We start from the raw sequence: 17260 nt of genomic DNA on the forward strand, positions 1-17260 counted from the left end.
TATTTAGATTTTTATCATAATTTATGCTTTTTATTTGTCCTCTTCTGTTTTTTCTTTTATCCTTGCCTTCTTTTGGAATGATTTATTTTTTAATCTTTCATTTATCACCTCCTGTAATTTAGATGATAAATATTCTGGGTTTTTTAAGTTGTTTCTCTAGAAATTTTAACATGAATGCTTATAGAATTTTAAAGTTGGTCAATATTTTAACTTCCTTCAGAACTCAGATCCCCTCCCTCCCGTGTGTGCTGTCACTGTGGCGTGTTTCAGCTCTGCCTTGTCGTAGAAAACAGGATTGTTTGACACACTCAGTGTTTGTTGACATTTACTCGCCTATTTAGTCCACATCTTTCCTCCCTGAAATAGAGCCTTTTTAAAACTCTGTTTTTATTTATATAGAAATTTATAACATTTTCCCTTGGTCTTTTTTTCCACAAACATTTTTTTAATCTGAGGTACAGGTTTTCAGCGGTTAAAACCTTTAGTAATTTTTCACGAATATATGTTTGTATACATATATGTATATGTGTGTCAATGTGTGTGTTTTTCAACCTGTCTTGGTTTCAGATGAAATGGAACTTCTAGAAATTTGCATTTTCTATACTATTTTGCCATTGTTCTTGAAAGAATATTTTTATAGGCCAGGTGCAATGGCTCACGCCTGTAATCCCAGCACTTCGGGAGGCAGAGGTGGGCAGATCACCTGAGGTCAGGAGTTCGAGACCAGCCTGGCCAACATGGTGAAACCCCATCTCTACTAAAGATACAAAAATTAGCCACGCATGGTAGCACATGCCTGTAATCCCAGCTACTCGGGAGGCCGAGGCAGGGGAATTGCTTGAACTTGGGAGGCAGAGGTTGCAGTGAGCCAAGATCATGCCACTGCACTCCAGCCTGGGTGACAGAGCGAGACTCCATCTCAAAAAAAAGAATGTTTTTATAGTACATATAGGTTTAGGTTGAGGGTTTTTTTTTTTTCCACAATATTATTGTTTCCATTGCTGCTGTTTCAATAAGTCAGTGTAATTATTACTTCTTTGAAAATAATCTGTCTTTTCTTTGAGTGCATTTGATTGTTTGAGACAGGGTCTTTGCCCCACCACCCAGGCTGGAGTCCAGTGGCATGATCACAGCTCACTGCCACCTCCAACTCCTGGGCTCAAGTGATCCTCCCACCGCAGCCTCCCCAGCAGCTAGCACTACAGGCATGTGCCGCCATGCCTGGCTATTTTTAAAATTTCTTATAGAGATAAGGTCTCACTGTGCTGCCCAGGCTGGTCTTCAACTCCCAACCTCAAGAAATGCTCCCACCTCAGCCTCCCAAAGCACTGGGATTACAGGTATGAGCCACCGCACCCAGCCACTTTGCATATTTTTACAATATCTTTAAGTTTTTCAAAAGGTAATACATTCATATGGTTAAAAAAGAAAAGGATATTATATTTCTAAAAATTCTCCATTTAACTCTTGTCCTTAATTCACTTCTACCCCTCACAGCCAACAATTGTTGTTGACTTGTATATCCTTCCAAAGTTTCTTATGCATACTACAACAAATACAAATATACATTCTTAATCTGTAATCTCTTGGTTTTACACAATGCATAGTATTTTATATATAGTCCTAGACTTTGCATTTTTTTGCTCAGTAGTATACCCAGACATCTTTACTCTCAGTACATGGAGAGCTTCCTCTTTTTTTTTTTTTTTTTTTTTTTTGAGACGGAGTCTCGCTCTGTCACCCAGGCCGCAGTGCAGTGGCATGATCTCAGCTCACTGCATCCTCTGCCTCCCGGGTTCAAGTGATTCTCCCACCCCAGCCTCTCTTGTAGCTGGGATTACAGGCATGAGCTACCACGTCCGGCTAATACTTGTGTTTTTTACTAGAGACAGGCTTTCACCATGTTGGCCAGGCTGGTCTCAAACTCCTGACCTCAAGTGATCCACCCACCTTGGCCTCCCAAAGTGCTGGGATTACAGGCGTGAGCTACCACGCCCAGCCTTCCCCGTTCTTTATACAGCTGATTAGTATTCAGTTACATGGATGTACTCTATTTAACCAGCCCCTTATGTTAGACACTTAGGTTATTTTGGGGATTTTTGTTATTACAGACAATTCTACAGTGAGTAACGTTATAAGGTTGGTGCAAAAGTAATCATGACTTTTGCCACTGAAAATAATGGAAAAAAACCTGATTACTTTTATAGCAACCTAATACGTATGTCCCTGTGTGTGTGCAATTTCTCAGTAGGATAAATTTCCCCAAATGGACTTGCTAGGTGAGTGGGAATAGATTTTACATTTTGATAGATATTGTGCCGTTGCCCCCGGAGGCATTATGCCAGTTTACACTCCCACCAGCGGAGCCTCAGAGCGCCTTGTTTCCCCACAGCCTTGTAACGACTGTTTCGAGACTGCTTTCGAGATTTGTAGCTGCTTTTGACTTTTTCTTGTTTTCGGTGTTCTGTGGTCTAATTGTGATTGTCTCATAGTACATTTCAAATTTTTATTCTGTGTGGGATTCATGAGAATTCCTCTGTATGTGGATTGATGTCTTTATCAGTCAATGGGATACAGAGGATACACACAGAAATGAATAATTTAGGAAAGTTTAATTAATAGATTATTTACAAAAAATATAGGCAGGGTTAGGGAAAGCAGCAGAGGATGGTTCGGTACCTAGAGGGCAGTGACACTCAGTAGCTGTTAGCACCCCTGGGCCCTGGGGGAAAGGGAGGGAGCTGAGAGGAAGGGCAGAGGCTGGGGTTCTCGGCAGGACCCACCGGCCTACAGGGAGCTGGCAGCCTGCCTTTCATGCTGGGGTCTCATTGGCTGGACTGAACCAGCAGCCCCACAGCAAGGGTGCCCATCTGATACCTTCCTGCTCCCGAGCCAGGAGAGTGAGGCCAGAGAAAGCTGGAGAATGGTTCTGATGGGGGTACTCTCAGACCGAAGCTGTACCACACAGTGTCTTTCATCCATTGTGAAACACGCTCAGCCATTGTCTCCTTGAACATTACCTCATTCATTCATTCATTCATTCATTCTGGAGACGGAGCCTCACTCTGTTGCCCAGGCTGGAGCGCAGTGGCACGATCTCAGCTCACTGCATCCTCTACCTCCCAGGTTCAAGCGACTCTCCTGCCTCAACCTCCCAAGTAGCTGGGATTACAGGTGTGCCTACGCCTGGCTAATTTTTGTATTTTTAGTAGAGATGGGGTTTTACCACGTTAGCCAGGTGGTCTCGAAATCCTGACCTCAAGTGATTCGCCTGCCTCGGCCTTCCAAAGTGCTGACATTACAGGCGTGAGCCACTGCACCCAGCCTCGAACACTACTTCCGCCTCATCTGCTCTCCTCCCCTCTGAGAAACTCCAGTTAAACACAAACCTTAGACATAGACATAACCCTTCTCAACCTGTGCTGGTCTCTTAACCTCTCAGTGGTTTTCACATCTCTCTGTGCTACAGTCTGGACCAATGCTAGGTTTCTTCAGATCACTTTTCTTTCTTACATTCTCTGTCTAGCTATATTTGAATATTTGATCTTCTGTTTACCCTGTCTGTCAAGTTTGTTATCAATTTTTTCTTCCTAAAAAGTTCTATTTGGTTGTCTTCCACATTACTCTGGTTATTTTTTAGGATGATAGCCTTTCCTCCTGCCTGTCCCTGGACGTGGGCAATCACAGGTGTTTTACATTTCATCCAGCACTGGAACAGCTTTGAACAGTTAGATAGACTCCGGCCAGGCCATGGTGTCTGTCTAACTGCCAGAGAGGAAGGTTTCTGGGATTTGGTTTTGTTTTTTTTGTTTGTTTGTTTGTTTGTTTTAGAGATAGCCAGCTGTGTCACGCAGGCCGGAGTGCAGTTATGTAATCATAGCTCACTACAGCCTCAGATTCCTGGGCTCAAGCCATCCACCCACCTCACGAGAATACAGGCACGCAGCACCACGCCTGGATAATTTTGCTATTTTTGGTAGAGTTGGGGTTGACGGGGGGTACCTCTGTGTTGCCCAGACTGGTCTCGAACTCCTGGCCTGAAGCAATCCTCCCACATCGGCCTCCCAAAGTGTTGGGGTTACAGGCGTGAGCCACCACTCCCAGCCTTTCCAGGGTTTTACCCTCTCTTGTCCCCAACTTTTTCCTGTAGCTCATGACTAGGCTCAAGTGTCTCCTATTCTTAAAGGGAAAAAAAAAACAAACATAGATAGATAGATAGATAGATAGATAGACAGACAGACAGACTCCAAAATGCTTTTCTTTAACCTCATTTTCCTCTACAGCTATTGCTTTGTCTCTCTTTTCTGTTTCTTTTTTCAACCCAGATTCAGAAACCACTAACCATCTGCTTCCAGGATTGCTGTTCCCGGCACAGCCTACTGTATTGTGATTTCTAACCCGCCTTCACAAGGTCACCTTAGTTGATGGAGTCAGTGGCTGGTTTTTAGTCTTTATTCTGGTTTGTTGTTGTTACTGTTGTTGTTTTGAGCCAGAGTCTTGATCTGTCACCCAGGCTGGAGTGCAATGGTGTGATCTCGGCTCACTGCAACTTCTGCCTCCCACGTTCAAGCGATTCTCCTGCCTCAGCCTCCCAAGTAACTAGGATTACAGGTGCCTGCCACCACACCCGGCTAATTTTTTGTGTTTTTAGTAGAGACGGGGTTTCACCATGTTGGCCAGGCTAGTCTCAAACTCCTGACGTCAAGTGATCCACCCGCCTCGGCCTCCCAAAGTGCTGGGGTTACAGGCGTGAGCCACCGTGCCCAGCCCCCCACTCTGTTCTTTCCCTTGCTTTTTTCCACTCACAGAATGTCATGGAGATGGAGGGGCCACCTCATTCTTTTTTAAACCGTGTGTGGTGTTCAGTTAGCCTCACTGCTTTCAGGGCCTTCTCCTGGTTCTGCCCACGCTTCAGACCATGGCCAGAGTCGCCTTTCTGAACTGTAAGTGGATTCTGTCCCTCTGCGGGGTGTAAAACTCCCTTGGTGCCCCCCACCTGTAGGCAAAGGTCAGAAATCAAAGCTGCATTTACTGGGGTCCAGTTGACCTTATGCTCCCAGTTTGCACCTCTCTCTACCTGTTTTGCAACCCGTGTTGTATCTTGAGCTTCAGCTGAGTTCACTGCTTCATCCTGAGCACTCGCCATTTTTCAAACAGGCGTATATTTCCACATCTTTGTTGATTCTTTTTTCTCTGTTAGGAATGCCCATAGGAGTAGGCGATGTCAAAGTGTTGTTTCAAGAGTTTGTTTAATGGGCCAGGCGTGGTGGCTCACACGCCTGTAATCACAGCACTTTGGGAGGCCGAGGCGGGTGGATCACCTGAGGTCAGGAGTTTGAGACCAGCCTGATCAACAACATGGTGAAACCCCGTCTCTGCTAAAAAACACAAAAATTAGGCTGGGCACGGTGGCTCACGCCTGTAATCCCAGCACTTAGGGAGGCCGAGGCAGGCGGATCACAAGGTCAAGAGATCAAGACCATCCTGGCCAGCATGGTGAAACCCCGTCTCTACCGAAAATAAAAAAATTAGCTGAGAGTGGTGGCACATGCCTGTAGTCCCAGCTACTTGGGAGGCTGAGGCAGGAGGATCACTTGAACCTGGGAGGTGGAGGTTGCAGTGAGCCAAGATCGTGCCACTGCACTCCAGCCTGGCAACAGAGCAAGACTCCATCTCAAAAACAAAACAAAACAAAATTAGCCGGGCATGGTGGCAGGCACCTGTAATCCCAGCTATTCAGGAGGCTGAGGCAGGAGAATCACTTGAACCCAGGAGGCAGAGGTTGTAGTAAGCCAAGATTGCACCATTGCCCTTCAGCCTGGACGACACAGCACAACTGTGTCTCAAAAAAAAAAAAAAAAAAAAGGTTTAGCTGTCTCCTTAAATCTTAGGGCTTGGCTGAGTCGTCACCTTTGCTGTGAAGTCTCTGAACCCTCCCTGGAGCCATGGGCACTCCTTCCTGGGCACTCCTGGACCCCCTGTAATGGCACCGAACATTGTTACGTATCTGTCTTCCCTTAGAGTTGGTGCTACGTGGCAGAATCACTTGTGGAACTCCTTAAAAACACACACTCCCAGCCTTTACCCCCATAAATGTATTCTGTAGGTCTGGGTCTGAGTTCCAAAGAGCTGCTGCTCCATTGCCTGGGTGAAGCATCAGTGCACAGATGGGCTTCCTCTATCAGGAAGGGAAGCCTGATTCATCTGCCTTTCTCTAGTACCTGGAATCTCCCCAAGGTGAGGTAGGAAAACAGTAAGCATCAAAGAATATGCTTAGGCTAGAAAGGAAGATTGGGTTCAGATGGAAGCAGGTGATGACTGATAGGCTGAAACTTTCGTTCTCAAGCCTGTTGGGAATGGGTTAAAAGTTGACTGCTTTTGGGAGAGTGGTAACAATTAAGTGGTGTTTCAAGATGAATCCAACTGGAGAATCCGGCAGAAGTGCTGAGAAGAGGGAGAAGGCGAGGAGGACAGCAGGTGGCAGCTGTAGTTGGAACGTGTATCCCAAAGCTCACGTGTTGGAAACTTAATCCCCAGCGTGGCCATGTTGAGGGGCGGGGACGGGAAGAGGTGATGAACATTTTCACGCTGTTATTGCAGGAGTGGGTTCACTATAAAAGCCAGTTTGGCCCTTTCTCGTGCTCTCTCTCCAGTGATGCCTTCCGTTATGTTAGGGTACAGCAGGACATAGCAGGAAGGCCTTCAGCAGATGTGGCCCTGGATCTTGGATTTCCCAACCTCCCAAACCACAAGCCAGATAAGTTTGTTTCTTATATGGCAGCACAAAACAGATGAAGACAATGGTTGTGGCAATAACGTAGGCATGTGCTAAAATGGTCTTGAACTTGGATGTGCGACCAGAAGGGAAGTGGGTACAACTGACGTTGTAAAGGAAGAGTCTGCAGGGCTTGGCAGCTGGCGGCCTGTGAGTGGCAGGGAGGGGAGGAGTCAGAGACATCTCCATGGCTCATTTGTGTGACAAGGCTGCAAGCCCCTGTGTCTAGGGATGGGCGCTGATTGACATAATGTGGCTCTGGCGTTTGGCAAAACCAGCCCTTTCAGGGGAATGGCGGAAAGACCTGGTTACTTGAGCTGCTCTGTACACCCAAGTGTGGCCATTTGCTCCCATCCCAGTGGTGGGATGGGGAAAGGAGAGCTTTGTGTGTAACACCATCTAGGTCATTCCAGGGCCTCTGGGAATGTACGGAGAAGATGAAGGAAGGGAGCTGCCTTTCTCTCCGGCTCCACAGCCCACCAGCTCTCCTAGGACCATTGATTTTGTCTTTTTTTTTTTTTTTTTTACTATTTGGAGTAGTGGCAAATTTATGTATATGCATATCATCATCTGGTTTCCTAGCCTTGCTCTTAATCGCCATTTGATGTGTACCGATTGAGCAGAAATGTGTTTCTTTTTTAATCTGTTTTATAGAGTTGTCTGTAAGGTTTCTCAGAGGAGGTTTTCATGGTAATGCTTGAAGTCTTAAATGACAGGGTTCCCCTAAAGGTGTTCAGTGCAGATTGCACTTTCTCCACAAATGGTCATGTTTCTATTAATCAGCAAGAGGCTTATTCCTATGAGTCTTCTTTGGTCTTCTAGAAGGTTCTGTTGAACTGTCTTAACACGCCATTCAGGGGCTGGGCTGGATTTCCTGCTAAAAGGGTCAGAGGACCAGGCATGGTGGCTCACACCTGTAATCCCAGCACTTTGGGAGGCCAAGGCAGGTGGATCACTTGAGCTCAGGAGTTCAAGACCAACCTGGGCAACATGACGAAACCCTGTCTCTACAAAAAATCAGCTGGGTGTGGTAATGCATGCCTGTAGTCCCAGCTACCCAGGAGGCTGAGGTGGGAAGACTGCTTGAGCCCATGAGGCCAAGGCTGCAGTGTGTTGTGGTTTTACCACTGCACTCCAGCCTAGTTGGCAGAGTGAGACCTTATCTCAAAAAAAAGGTAGCTGGGGTTGGGGGGCGGTCAGAGGACTATATGAAATTAAGCGGCTTACCGGGGACAGTTTCAGTGTCTTTGCTCCTGGAAGTAAAGATGGGAACTTCTCACAGTATTAACCTGGGGTACTTTACTTATTCTGAAAACATTGCAGTAGCATGAGGTTACTTTAGAGTCTTCAGTGTCGGAGATGTCAGCCAGGCTCCCAGTGGTAACACGTTAGCTCTTGTCACCTCCCCTCTAGTCTGAACTGTAACGGAGCTGGAGAAGCAATCACAGTGTACAGCGTCTGAGACAGAAAAGCCAGGGAGAGCCTGAGTGTGAAAGAGCTTGGAAGTGCAGAGGAAGATGCCACATTGTTCTGTCATATTTCCAGCAGCAAAGTCATCTTGAATAGACCCGTCTTTCCTTCAGATTATTCCGGCTGGGCATGGTGACTCGTGCCTGTAATCCCAGCTACTCAGGAGGCCAAGGCAGGAGGATCATTGGAGCCCAGGAGTTCAGTGCCAGCCTGGACAACATAGCAAGACTATCTCTGGAAAAAAATTTTTAAAAATTATTCTTATGTCTTCAGAATGGTTAACAATATAAAAGAGAAGTGGCAGTCAGCATCCTCAAACCGGTTGACTTAGCGTTTCCCAATCCCCTTTACCCTAATGATCGAGTCTGAGAGTGGAGATGCATCTAAGCCATGTTTTTGAGGGATGGAGGCGTTTTACAGTCTAGGCTCACTGACCATTGTCATTCGTGTTTGGTGTCTCTAGGAGTGAGCTGTTGCCGCAGAATGGGCTGCTGGCTCCTGCCCTGCTTCCTCTGATCGAGCCAGCCCTGATGACTGTGTGGAGATGCCTGTAACTCACCAGAAATCAGACGCATCTGACATGAACTCGGACACGTCCCCCAACTGCAGGCTCCGAGCCTTCAGCAGAGGCGGCAGCCTGGAGAGTCGAAGCAGCAGCTCTCGCTCCAGAAGCTTCACTTTGGTGAGTGAGTTTTTTTTCATGCTTTCTTGCGCTTCGGTTGGTGGATTTTTGCCTCAGTCCCTCTCCCTTGAAGTAATATCTTACCAGATCTTTTTGGGTCAATAGCTTGATGTTTGGGAATACTTCTTTGTGAAATGGTTATTTTTAATCATCTTAAATTTTGCACAAATACAGAGCATTACCCATAGTCATGGGGCAAATCCCTCGCTATGGCCAGTAACTCATGGCTGCTTAGACCTAGGCAGGGCCAGGCCCTGGGCAGAAACCAACCCAGGCAGGAGCGCTGCTCAACAGCTCACAAGATAAACACAGTTCACTCTTTTGTTTGTTTGTCTGAGACAGAGTCTTGCTCTGTTGTCCAGTAGCGTGATCTTGGCTCACTGCAACCTCTGCTTCCCAAGTTCAAGCAATTCTCCTGCCTCAGCCTCCCAAGTAGCTGGGATTACAGGCATGTGCCACCACACCCGGCTAATTTTTTTTTTTTTGGTTGTTGTTGTATTTTTAGTAGAGGCAGGGTTTCGCCATGTTGGCCAGGCTGATCTTGAACTCCTGACCTCAGGTGATCCGCCCACCTTGGCTTCTCAAAGTGCTGGGATTACAGGCGTGAGCCACCATGCCCGGCCCGCTCAAGCAGATGTTTCACTTCTGTGCAAGTAAAGATGCTTTTGTATCCTTCTCAGAATCCAGACCCCTGCATAGCTTTGGGAACTTTACAAAAAGAGTTTGTGAAGTTGAAAGGATCTCATACTTTCCCTGGTGAGGACATTCATCTTGCAGGAGAGGGAAGACTATGACACTCACTCCTAGAGGGAGGAACACAGGACAGAATCGACCCCCCGGGCCTCACTAGGAACCACTGGGGCCGCCTCTCGGATCCTCTCCTCCAGTGGGAGCGCCAGTTTCCCTCAGATACACTGTGCCATAAAATTAGCCCCAGTTATCCTGAAGCTAGATATACTTGGTATGGGGTAGTTACTAGTAATGACAGAATTTTCTAGACCCCCACTTACATATTTTCTTTTTTAAAACCATTATGGTAATATGCGATAAATATTATTTGATTGACCAGGCACGGTGGCTCACGCCTGTAATCCCAGCACTTTGGGAGGCCAAAGCGGGTGGATCACCTGAGGTCAGGAGTTGGAGACCAGCCCGGCCAACATGGCAAAACCCCATCTCTACTAAAAATACAAAAATTAGCTGGGCGTGGTGGTGCACGCCTGTAATCCTAGCTACTCAGGAGGCTGAGGCAGGAGAATCACTTGAACCGGGAAGTGGAGGTTGTAGTGAGCTGAGATCGTACTACCGCACTCCAGCTTGAGTGACAGAACAAGACTCCATCCCAAAGAAATGCCCAGCACCCGAGGAGCGCTGGTGCCGGCTTCTCCTTCCCTGGTGTCCTGTTAGTGTCCACGGGGGGCGCCATTCCCCTTCATCCTGCCGCCCCTATCCTGTTTGGATCCATGCTCCTCCTTCTGCCTCCTCTTCTTTGTAGAGGTTCTTTGATCGCCAAAGGTGAGGTGTTAAAAGGGAACATTCCTTCCTCCTCTGTATTGCACACATTTCTTAATTCTGCCAGTTTTATGGGCATGAGTTTGATTTTAAATTAAAGGATTCCTGTTCTACCCAGTTCTTTCCTATCCGTTAAATCATCCAGTAGCACTCCTGTGGTATATGTGATATTCTGTTCCCCGCCGTGCCTGTCCCTGTATATCATAGGGTAGAATAATGGAAACAGCATTGTAAAGCCCACTCATAATGAAGTTACGTCTACATGGTGTGTGTTTGGGATCACACAATTCTGCTGTATACTGCCTCATCCTGCCTTAGACCTGTTCTCCTCCGGATGTTGGAGGAATGTTCTGGTCGTGTTTCCTTGCCTTCCCCTCAGGCCTGTTAACTGTTTTCAGGCATTTTCCTCCAGGGACAGTTATTGAGCTAAGTTTATTTGTCATTTCACAGTTGTGCACTTTCCTTTAGAACTAGCAAAATGAGAGAATATGGCATTTAACTTTAAATGACAACTAAAGTGGATTTTTGTTTTTGTTTAAGACAAGGTCTTGCTCTGTTACCCAGGTGGGAGTGCAGTGGCACGATCATAGCTCACTGTGGCCGTGACCTCCTAGGCTCAAGTGAACCTCCTGCCTCAGCCTCCCAAGTAGCTGGGATAACAGGTGCGGCAGCGCCGCACCTGGCTAATTTTTAAAATTTTTTTGTAGAGATGAGGTCTTGCTATGTTGAACAGGCTGGTTTAGAATTCCTGACCTCAAGCAATCCTCCTGCCTCAGCCTTCCCAAGTGCTGGGATTATAGGCATGAGCCACCACGCCCAGCCTACTAAAAGTTTTTTTGTTGTTGTTGTTGTTGTTTGTTTTTTTGTTTTTGCAACCTCCGCCTCCCCGGTTCAAGTGATTCTCCTGCCTCAGCCCCCCGAGTAGCTGGGATTACAGGCATGTGCCAACATCCCCGACTAATTTTTGTGTTTTTCCTACTAAAGTTTTTTAAACAGCCACATGACACTTTTCACAGAGCCGCACTTAGCAGCCAGTCCCTATCACAGCATTACAGCATCTTTAAATGTCATACTCCACTTTTTTGGAAGTGTAAATTCTAAGAGGAGCTGTAAGTTTTATTCTAACTCATCAGGTCTTTTTTTTTTTTTTTTGAGACAGAGTCTGGCTCTGTCACCCAGGCTGGAGTGCAGTGGCACAATCTGGGCTCACTGCAAGCTCCGCCTCCCGGGTTCCCGCCATTCTCCTGCCTCAGCCTCCCGAGTAGCTGGGACTACAGGCGCCGGCCACCTCGCCCGGCTAGTTTTTTTGTATTTTTTTAGTAGAGACGGGGTTTCACCGTGTTAGCCAGGGTGGTCTCGATCTGCCCCCGTGATCCGCCCGTCTCGGCCTCCCAAAGTGCTGGGATTACAGGCTTGAGCCACCGCGTCCAGCGGGTCTTTTTTTCTAATATGACTTTTCTCTTTAAAACAAAAATCAACCATAGCGGTTTCTTAATTAAGCAGTGTCCTTTAATTTCCAAGGTCATGAAAGATTAGTCAGTCAACAGTGTTTTTAGGCCTCTAGGTTGTACGACATGTAAGTAAAACATAACCTAGTTAGTCTGTGGGTTTCTTAAGAAAGAAAGAAAACCTCGTTCTCATTTATAGAGGTTTTTTTTTTTTAAGCAAACGTTATTCGTAAAAGAAGATAAAAGATGAACGCCTGATTTGAACTGAGAGTACCCTAAAGTTTTCAGTGCTAGTTGGAGTATCACCTGGTATATAACAGATCTTTGCTCATTAGAAACTTTTCTCCTGAGACAGTGCAAGTTAAAAATTGAAAACGCGTCCAGGTTTGGTGATGCACAACTGTAGTCGTAGCTACTTGGGAGGCCTGAGGCAGGAGGATCACTTCAGCCCAGGAGTTAAAGGCCAGCCTGGGCAACATAGCAAGACCCCTATTTCTACACAAAACAAATAAATTCTAGAAGATGATCTCGAATATTTTTTAAAGTTAAAATAGCCACTTAAATAGGATTGTCGAGGCTATCCGTATGGCCACAATTATGACTGAGGCTGCTGTAAGAGGGCAGTGAACATGAAGTCTTTATTTCTCAAGAGGCTGGTTGTGTGCGTGCATTTTTTTGGTAAAGAATCCTGCCTGTGAACGTTTTTAAATGAAAGGTATAGGTAGAACTAGAATTAGTTGTCCAAATCCTACAATATGTGGCTACAAATGAGTCCCTTGAATTATGTCTTTTCCTTTGAAATGTAAGAGGGTGGCTTTGATGTGTGTGCAAGGCGGTGCTTCCTAACAACGTCGGGAGCGTGCTTGTGGAGATTCCTACCTCGAGAGGTGATGCAGGCACAAAATAAAAGGCCCAAGAAGGGCTGGAGACGTCCATAGGTGGCAGCTCTCCTCTCCATGGCTCCTGTAGGCGGCTCTGGGTGTTTGGTTACCAACGTCACCCTCTAAGGCCAGTGTCTCCAGGGCTCACCTCGTCTCACAAAACCCCCTGGGTGCACGGCGAGGACACGGTGCTGCCTCACACCAGTGTTCCCAGGCTCTCGCTCTGAATGAGGTCCTGAAGTTGGGTCTGCCTTCACACATCCCGAAGCTTCCTCTAGAAGAAAATAGGATTTGGCTGCTCGGAAAGGGCGGAGAGCTCTCCATTGGCACCATTCCCAAGGAGTGGAGCTCCAACACCGGGGCTGCCTTTGTGAGGGTGGCTGGGGTCCCAAGTCTGCCTCTTACTTGTTTTTACCTCTGGCTTGGGCAAAAACAATGATCCAAATTTATGAGCGAGTTTTTAGGATTAATATTTGATGAACTGTCTTGAATCAGCCTCTCCCTACACCCACAAGTGCTGTGGCACTGAAGTCACACAGCGGTCTGTGACCAGGCATCTGCAGGCAGCTTCTGAGCCAACCTGTTTCTCCAGAGCACTTGACCCCTTTGGCCCCACACATGGCTCATGGGCTAAGAAGGTGCGGCAAGCACTGGGGGACTTCCCACATGGCCGGGCTGGAGCAAAGTCTGAGGAGTGCACTAGAAATCCAGTGTGCTGTTTGCTCTGTGACTTCAGGAGGGGACACTGAACCAGAGGAGCCAGGAGGGAGAAGCCGCCTGGTCAGCGATAATCCCGCCCTTTCATCCTGCCGTCTCAGCCAGCTGGAATCCAAATGATCCTGGTCAAACAACTGCTTTAAAACATGACTCAGTAGCTTTTCTAAAAGGCCAATTCAGTCAACATTTCATGAATGCCTACTGCATATAAGAACTGAGAGGTGATGGGATAAGACTCAGTTTGCCCCCTTTCAGGAACTCACAATATAGTGGCGAGGCAGCCATGGAGGACCCGAGCTCATGAGGCTCTCGGAGCGCCTCCAATGCCGCACACTTGGGGTGTGTCTGTCTCAGTCAAGATCTCTCTATGAGAGAGAGAGAGAGAGGAGAGCAAGATCTGTATTACCAGTTTAAAGACATGTAAGGTGGCCCAGGAGCCCAGCTGTCATCTTTTGAAGCCATTATTCCTTTGGTTTTATAGTCAAAACTGTATACGCATCTCATTCTTCATGGATTTGTGTCTCTTTCTTGCCAGAAGTACAGGTTTAAGTGAGCCACCTTGAAACATGACAACAGGGCCTAGCTAGAAATATCCATAATTGGCCGGGTGTGGTGGCTCACGCCTGTCATCCCAGCACTTTGGGAGGCTAAGGTGGGTGGATCACCTGAGGTCAGGATTTGGAGACCAGCCTGGCCAACGTGGTAAAACCCTGTCTCTACAAAAAATACAAAAATTAGCCAGGCGTGGTGATGCGTGCCTGTAATCCCAGCTGCTCCGGAGGCTGAGGCAGGAAAATCACTTGAACCCGGGAGGCGGAGGTTGCAGTGAGCCAAGATCGCACCACTGCACTCCAGCCTGGGTGACAGAGGGAGACTCCATCTTAAAAAAAAAAAAAAAAAAAAAAACCACACACACACAAAATAAAACCTTTGTCCCAAAACCGTGGGACGCTCCACCTGCACTTCCAGTCTCTCTTCCGAGGTTGCCGATGCGGGCGCGGCACTCAAAGCCTTGCAGGAAGCGGCTGCATTTTCTTCTCTCTGTCCCTATTCTGTTTCAGTTCCGAGGGGGTCTCTCATCAGGCTGGATTAGTAAATCAATTCAGTACTGCTAGAGTGTCAGAGAGCCAACTGTAGTGTTTGTAAGAAGACATCAGATCACAGTCTGCCCAATACCCCAGTACCAGCTAGCCCAGACTGCTGACCCGAGGACATGGGGGGTTCACAGGCTCATCTCCCGACATTTTCTTAGCCATCAGCAGCTTTTTTATCATTTTTTTTGGTCTAGACTCGAGATGAGTTCTGCTGCTTCATTTTTTTTAATCCCTCACAAAGAGTCACCACAATTGTCTTAGTCTGCAGTTAAACCAAATTTCTTTCTTTTTTTTTTTTAGATGGAGTTTTGCTCTTGTTGCCTAGGCTGGAGTGCAGTGGTGCTCACTGCAACCTCCGCCTCCCAGGTTCGGGCAGTTCTCCTGCCTCAGCCTCCCGAGTAGCTGGGATTACAGGCATGCACCACCATGCCCGGCTAATTTTGTATTTTTAGTAGAGACGGGGTTTCTCCATGTTGAGGCTGGTCTCAAACTCCTGACCTCAGGTGATCCGCCTGCCTCGGCCTCCCAAAGTGCTGGGATTACAGGCGTGAGCCACTGCGCCCGGCAATTTTTCTTCCCCCAGGACGGACTCTTGCTGTGTTACCCAGAGCTGGAGTGCAATGGCACAATCTCAGCTCAATGCAACCTCTGCCTGCTGGGTTCCAGCAATTATCCTGCCTCAGACTCCGGAGTAACTGGGATTACAGGTGCATGCCATCACGCCTGGCTAATATTTTTGTGTTTTTAGTAGAAACGGGATTTCGCCATGTTGGCCAGGCTGGTCTCGAACTCTTGGCCTCAAGTGATTCGGCCTCTCAAAGTGCTGGGATTATAGGCATGAGCCACCACGCCCGGCCGATTCAGCTGTTTTTTAGGTAGAGGTTACTTCAGTACACGTATTTTAAGCCTTCTCAGCGTTTTTGTTCAACCAACCAAAGATTTTATTCTACCGTTTCTCTAAAAACAGAACTCCTGTCCCAAATCTATGCTGGCATAGGAATAGCTAGGATTGCTGACTTTTGGACCTGTTGCTGGCAGGTTTTTAAAAAGTTATCATCCAGCTTTTTATTGGGCTGCTGCCCTCAGAGGTGGGATGGAGCTTGGATAGACCTTTTTTCTGTTATCTCTGTGCAGGAGTCATCAGAGATCAGCTAGACTGGGATTTGTTCTCTTCGTGGGGGCTTGTTCTGGTGCATTATAATTACCTTAGTACGTTCAGCATTTTGAATTTTCTGGTTTGAATGCGCTAGAAATTATCTCTTCAAAATCATAACATACGTATTAGGGTAAAAATACATTGTTCACATTCTCGAAGCAAAGCAATATTTCCTTCAGAGACTTGTCATTTCTTGAAGTCAGCATGGTAGGATAGAATATGTGAGGAATGGGCCGGGCGCGGTGGCTCACGCCTATTATCCCAGCACTTTGGGAGGCCAAGGCAGGCAGATCACAAGTTCAGGAGTTCGAGACCAGCCTGGCCAATGTGGTGAAACGCCGTCTCTACTAAAAAAAGTTAGCCGGGAATGTTAGCAGGCGCCTATAGTCTCAGCTACTCAGGAAGCTGAGGCAGGAGAATCGCTTGAACCTGGGAAGTGGAGGTTGCAGTGAGCCGAGATTGCACCACTGCACTCCGGCCTGGGCAACAGAGTGAGACTCCGTCTCAAAAAAAAAATGTGAGGGATGGTTTTCTAGCCTGTTCTTTTAACATCTGAAGATTTGTAGCCTTAAAGAACTGCCATTTACTCCACAGCCCAGACCAGGACATTAAAAACATCATTTGGGCCAAGCACAGTTGTTCATGCCTGTAATCCCAGCACTTTGGGAGGCTGAGGCAGGCAGACCAATTGAGGTCAGGAGCTTGAGACCAGCTTGGCCGACACGGTGAAACCCCATCTCTGCTAAAAATACCAAAAAAAAAAAAAAAAAGCCGAATGTGGTGGTGCAGCCTGTAATCCCAGCAACTTGGGAGGCTGAGGCAGGAGAATCGCATGAACCAGGAGGTGGAGGTTGCAGTGAGCCAAGATCACACCACTGCACTCCAACCTGGGCTACAGAGTGAGACTCCGTCTCAAAAAAGAGAAGGGAATTTTCTTCTCTGCTGTCAGCCTTCTTCTACCATTCCAACTAATAGGGACAAACTTACGCTTTCTCCAACTCACTCTTGCCCAAGAAAGCGGCTATTTTTGCTTTTCCTCATTTCCTATCTACGTAGTTCTTAGGGACCTGAGTCATTAGCAAACGCCTCTTCCAGTAGCACCCAGTCCTGCAGGAGCCTCCACTGCGGGCTCCAGCTCTCTGCCACCTCCGGGGACCACCAGGCGATGCCTTGTGCTTTGGGATTTTTTACTGTAACAGCTTTATCGGGATACAAGTCACATAGCATACAGTTCACCCGTTTAAAGTATATATTCAATGGCATATAGTGTATTAACATCAGCACAATTTTAGAATGTTTTCATCTCCTGAGAAGAAATCCTCACCCATTTGCAGTCACCGCCCATCCCTGCCCCTGCCCTGGCCACGGTGACCTGCTCCCCCAGGCCATCTCTTTCTTCCCAGCATCTCCAGGGGGAAGAGTAGACGGAATCTCCCTGCCAAGGGCCACAAGCCTCTTTTCTGACCCTGAGGCCCTGATCCCTTCCCCACCAGCTCGGTCTGCTTCTGCCTCTCCTCTCCTCCCC

At 47.3% G+C, this 17260-nt stretch overlaps 1 protein-coding gene across 1 annotated transcript in view; it reads left to right on the forward strand.

Annotated features, from left to right (window-relative positions):
• Positions 1–17260, forward strand: part of PROSER2 (proline and serine rich 2) — a 43661-nt gene that overhangs the window by 15923 nt on the left and 10478 nt on the right. The window contains exon 2 of the mRNA XM_008002257.3: positions 8709–8927. Within this exon, the coding sequence (XP_008000448.3) occupies positions 8790–8927 (138 nt within the window). The 5' untranslated portion in view covers positions 8709–8789. The remainder of the gene's footprint in view (positions 1–8708; positions 8928–17260) is intronic.

Source organism: Chlorocebus sabaeus, chromosome 9 (assembly GCF_047675955.1).
Source record: "Chlorocebus sabaeus isolate Y175 chromosome 9, mChlSab1.0.hap1, whole genome shotgun sequence".
Classification (NCBI taxonomy): domain Eukaryota; kingdom Metazoa; phylum Chordata; class Mammalia; order Primates; family Cercopithecidae; genus Chlorocebus; species Chlorocebus sabaeus.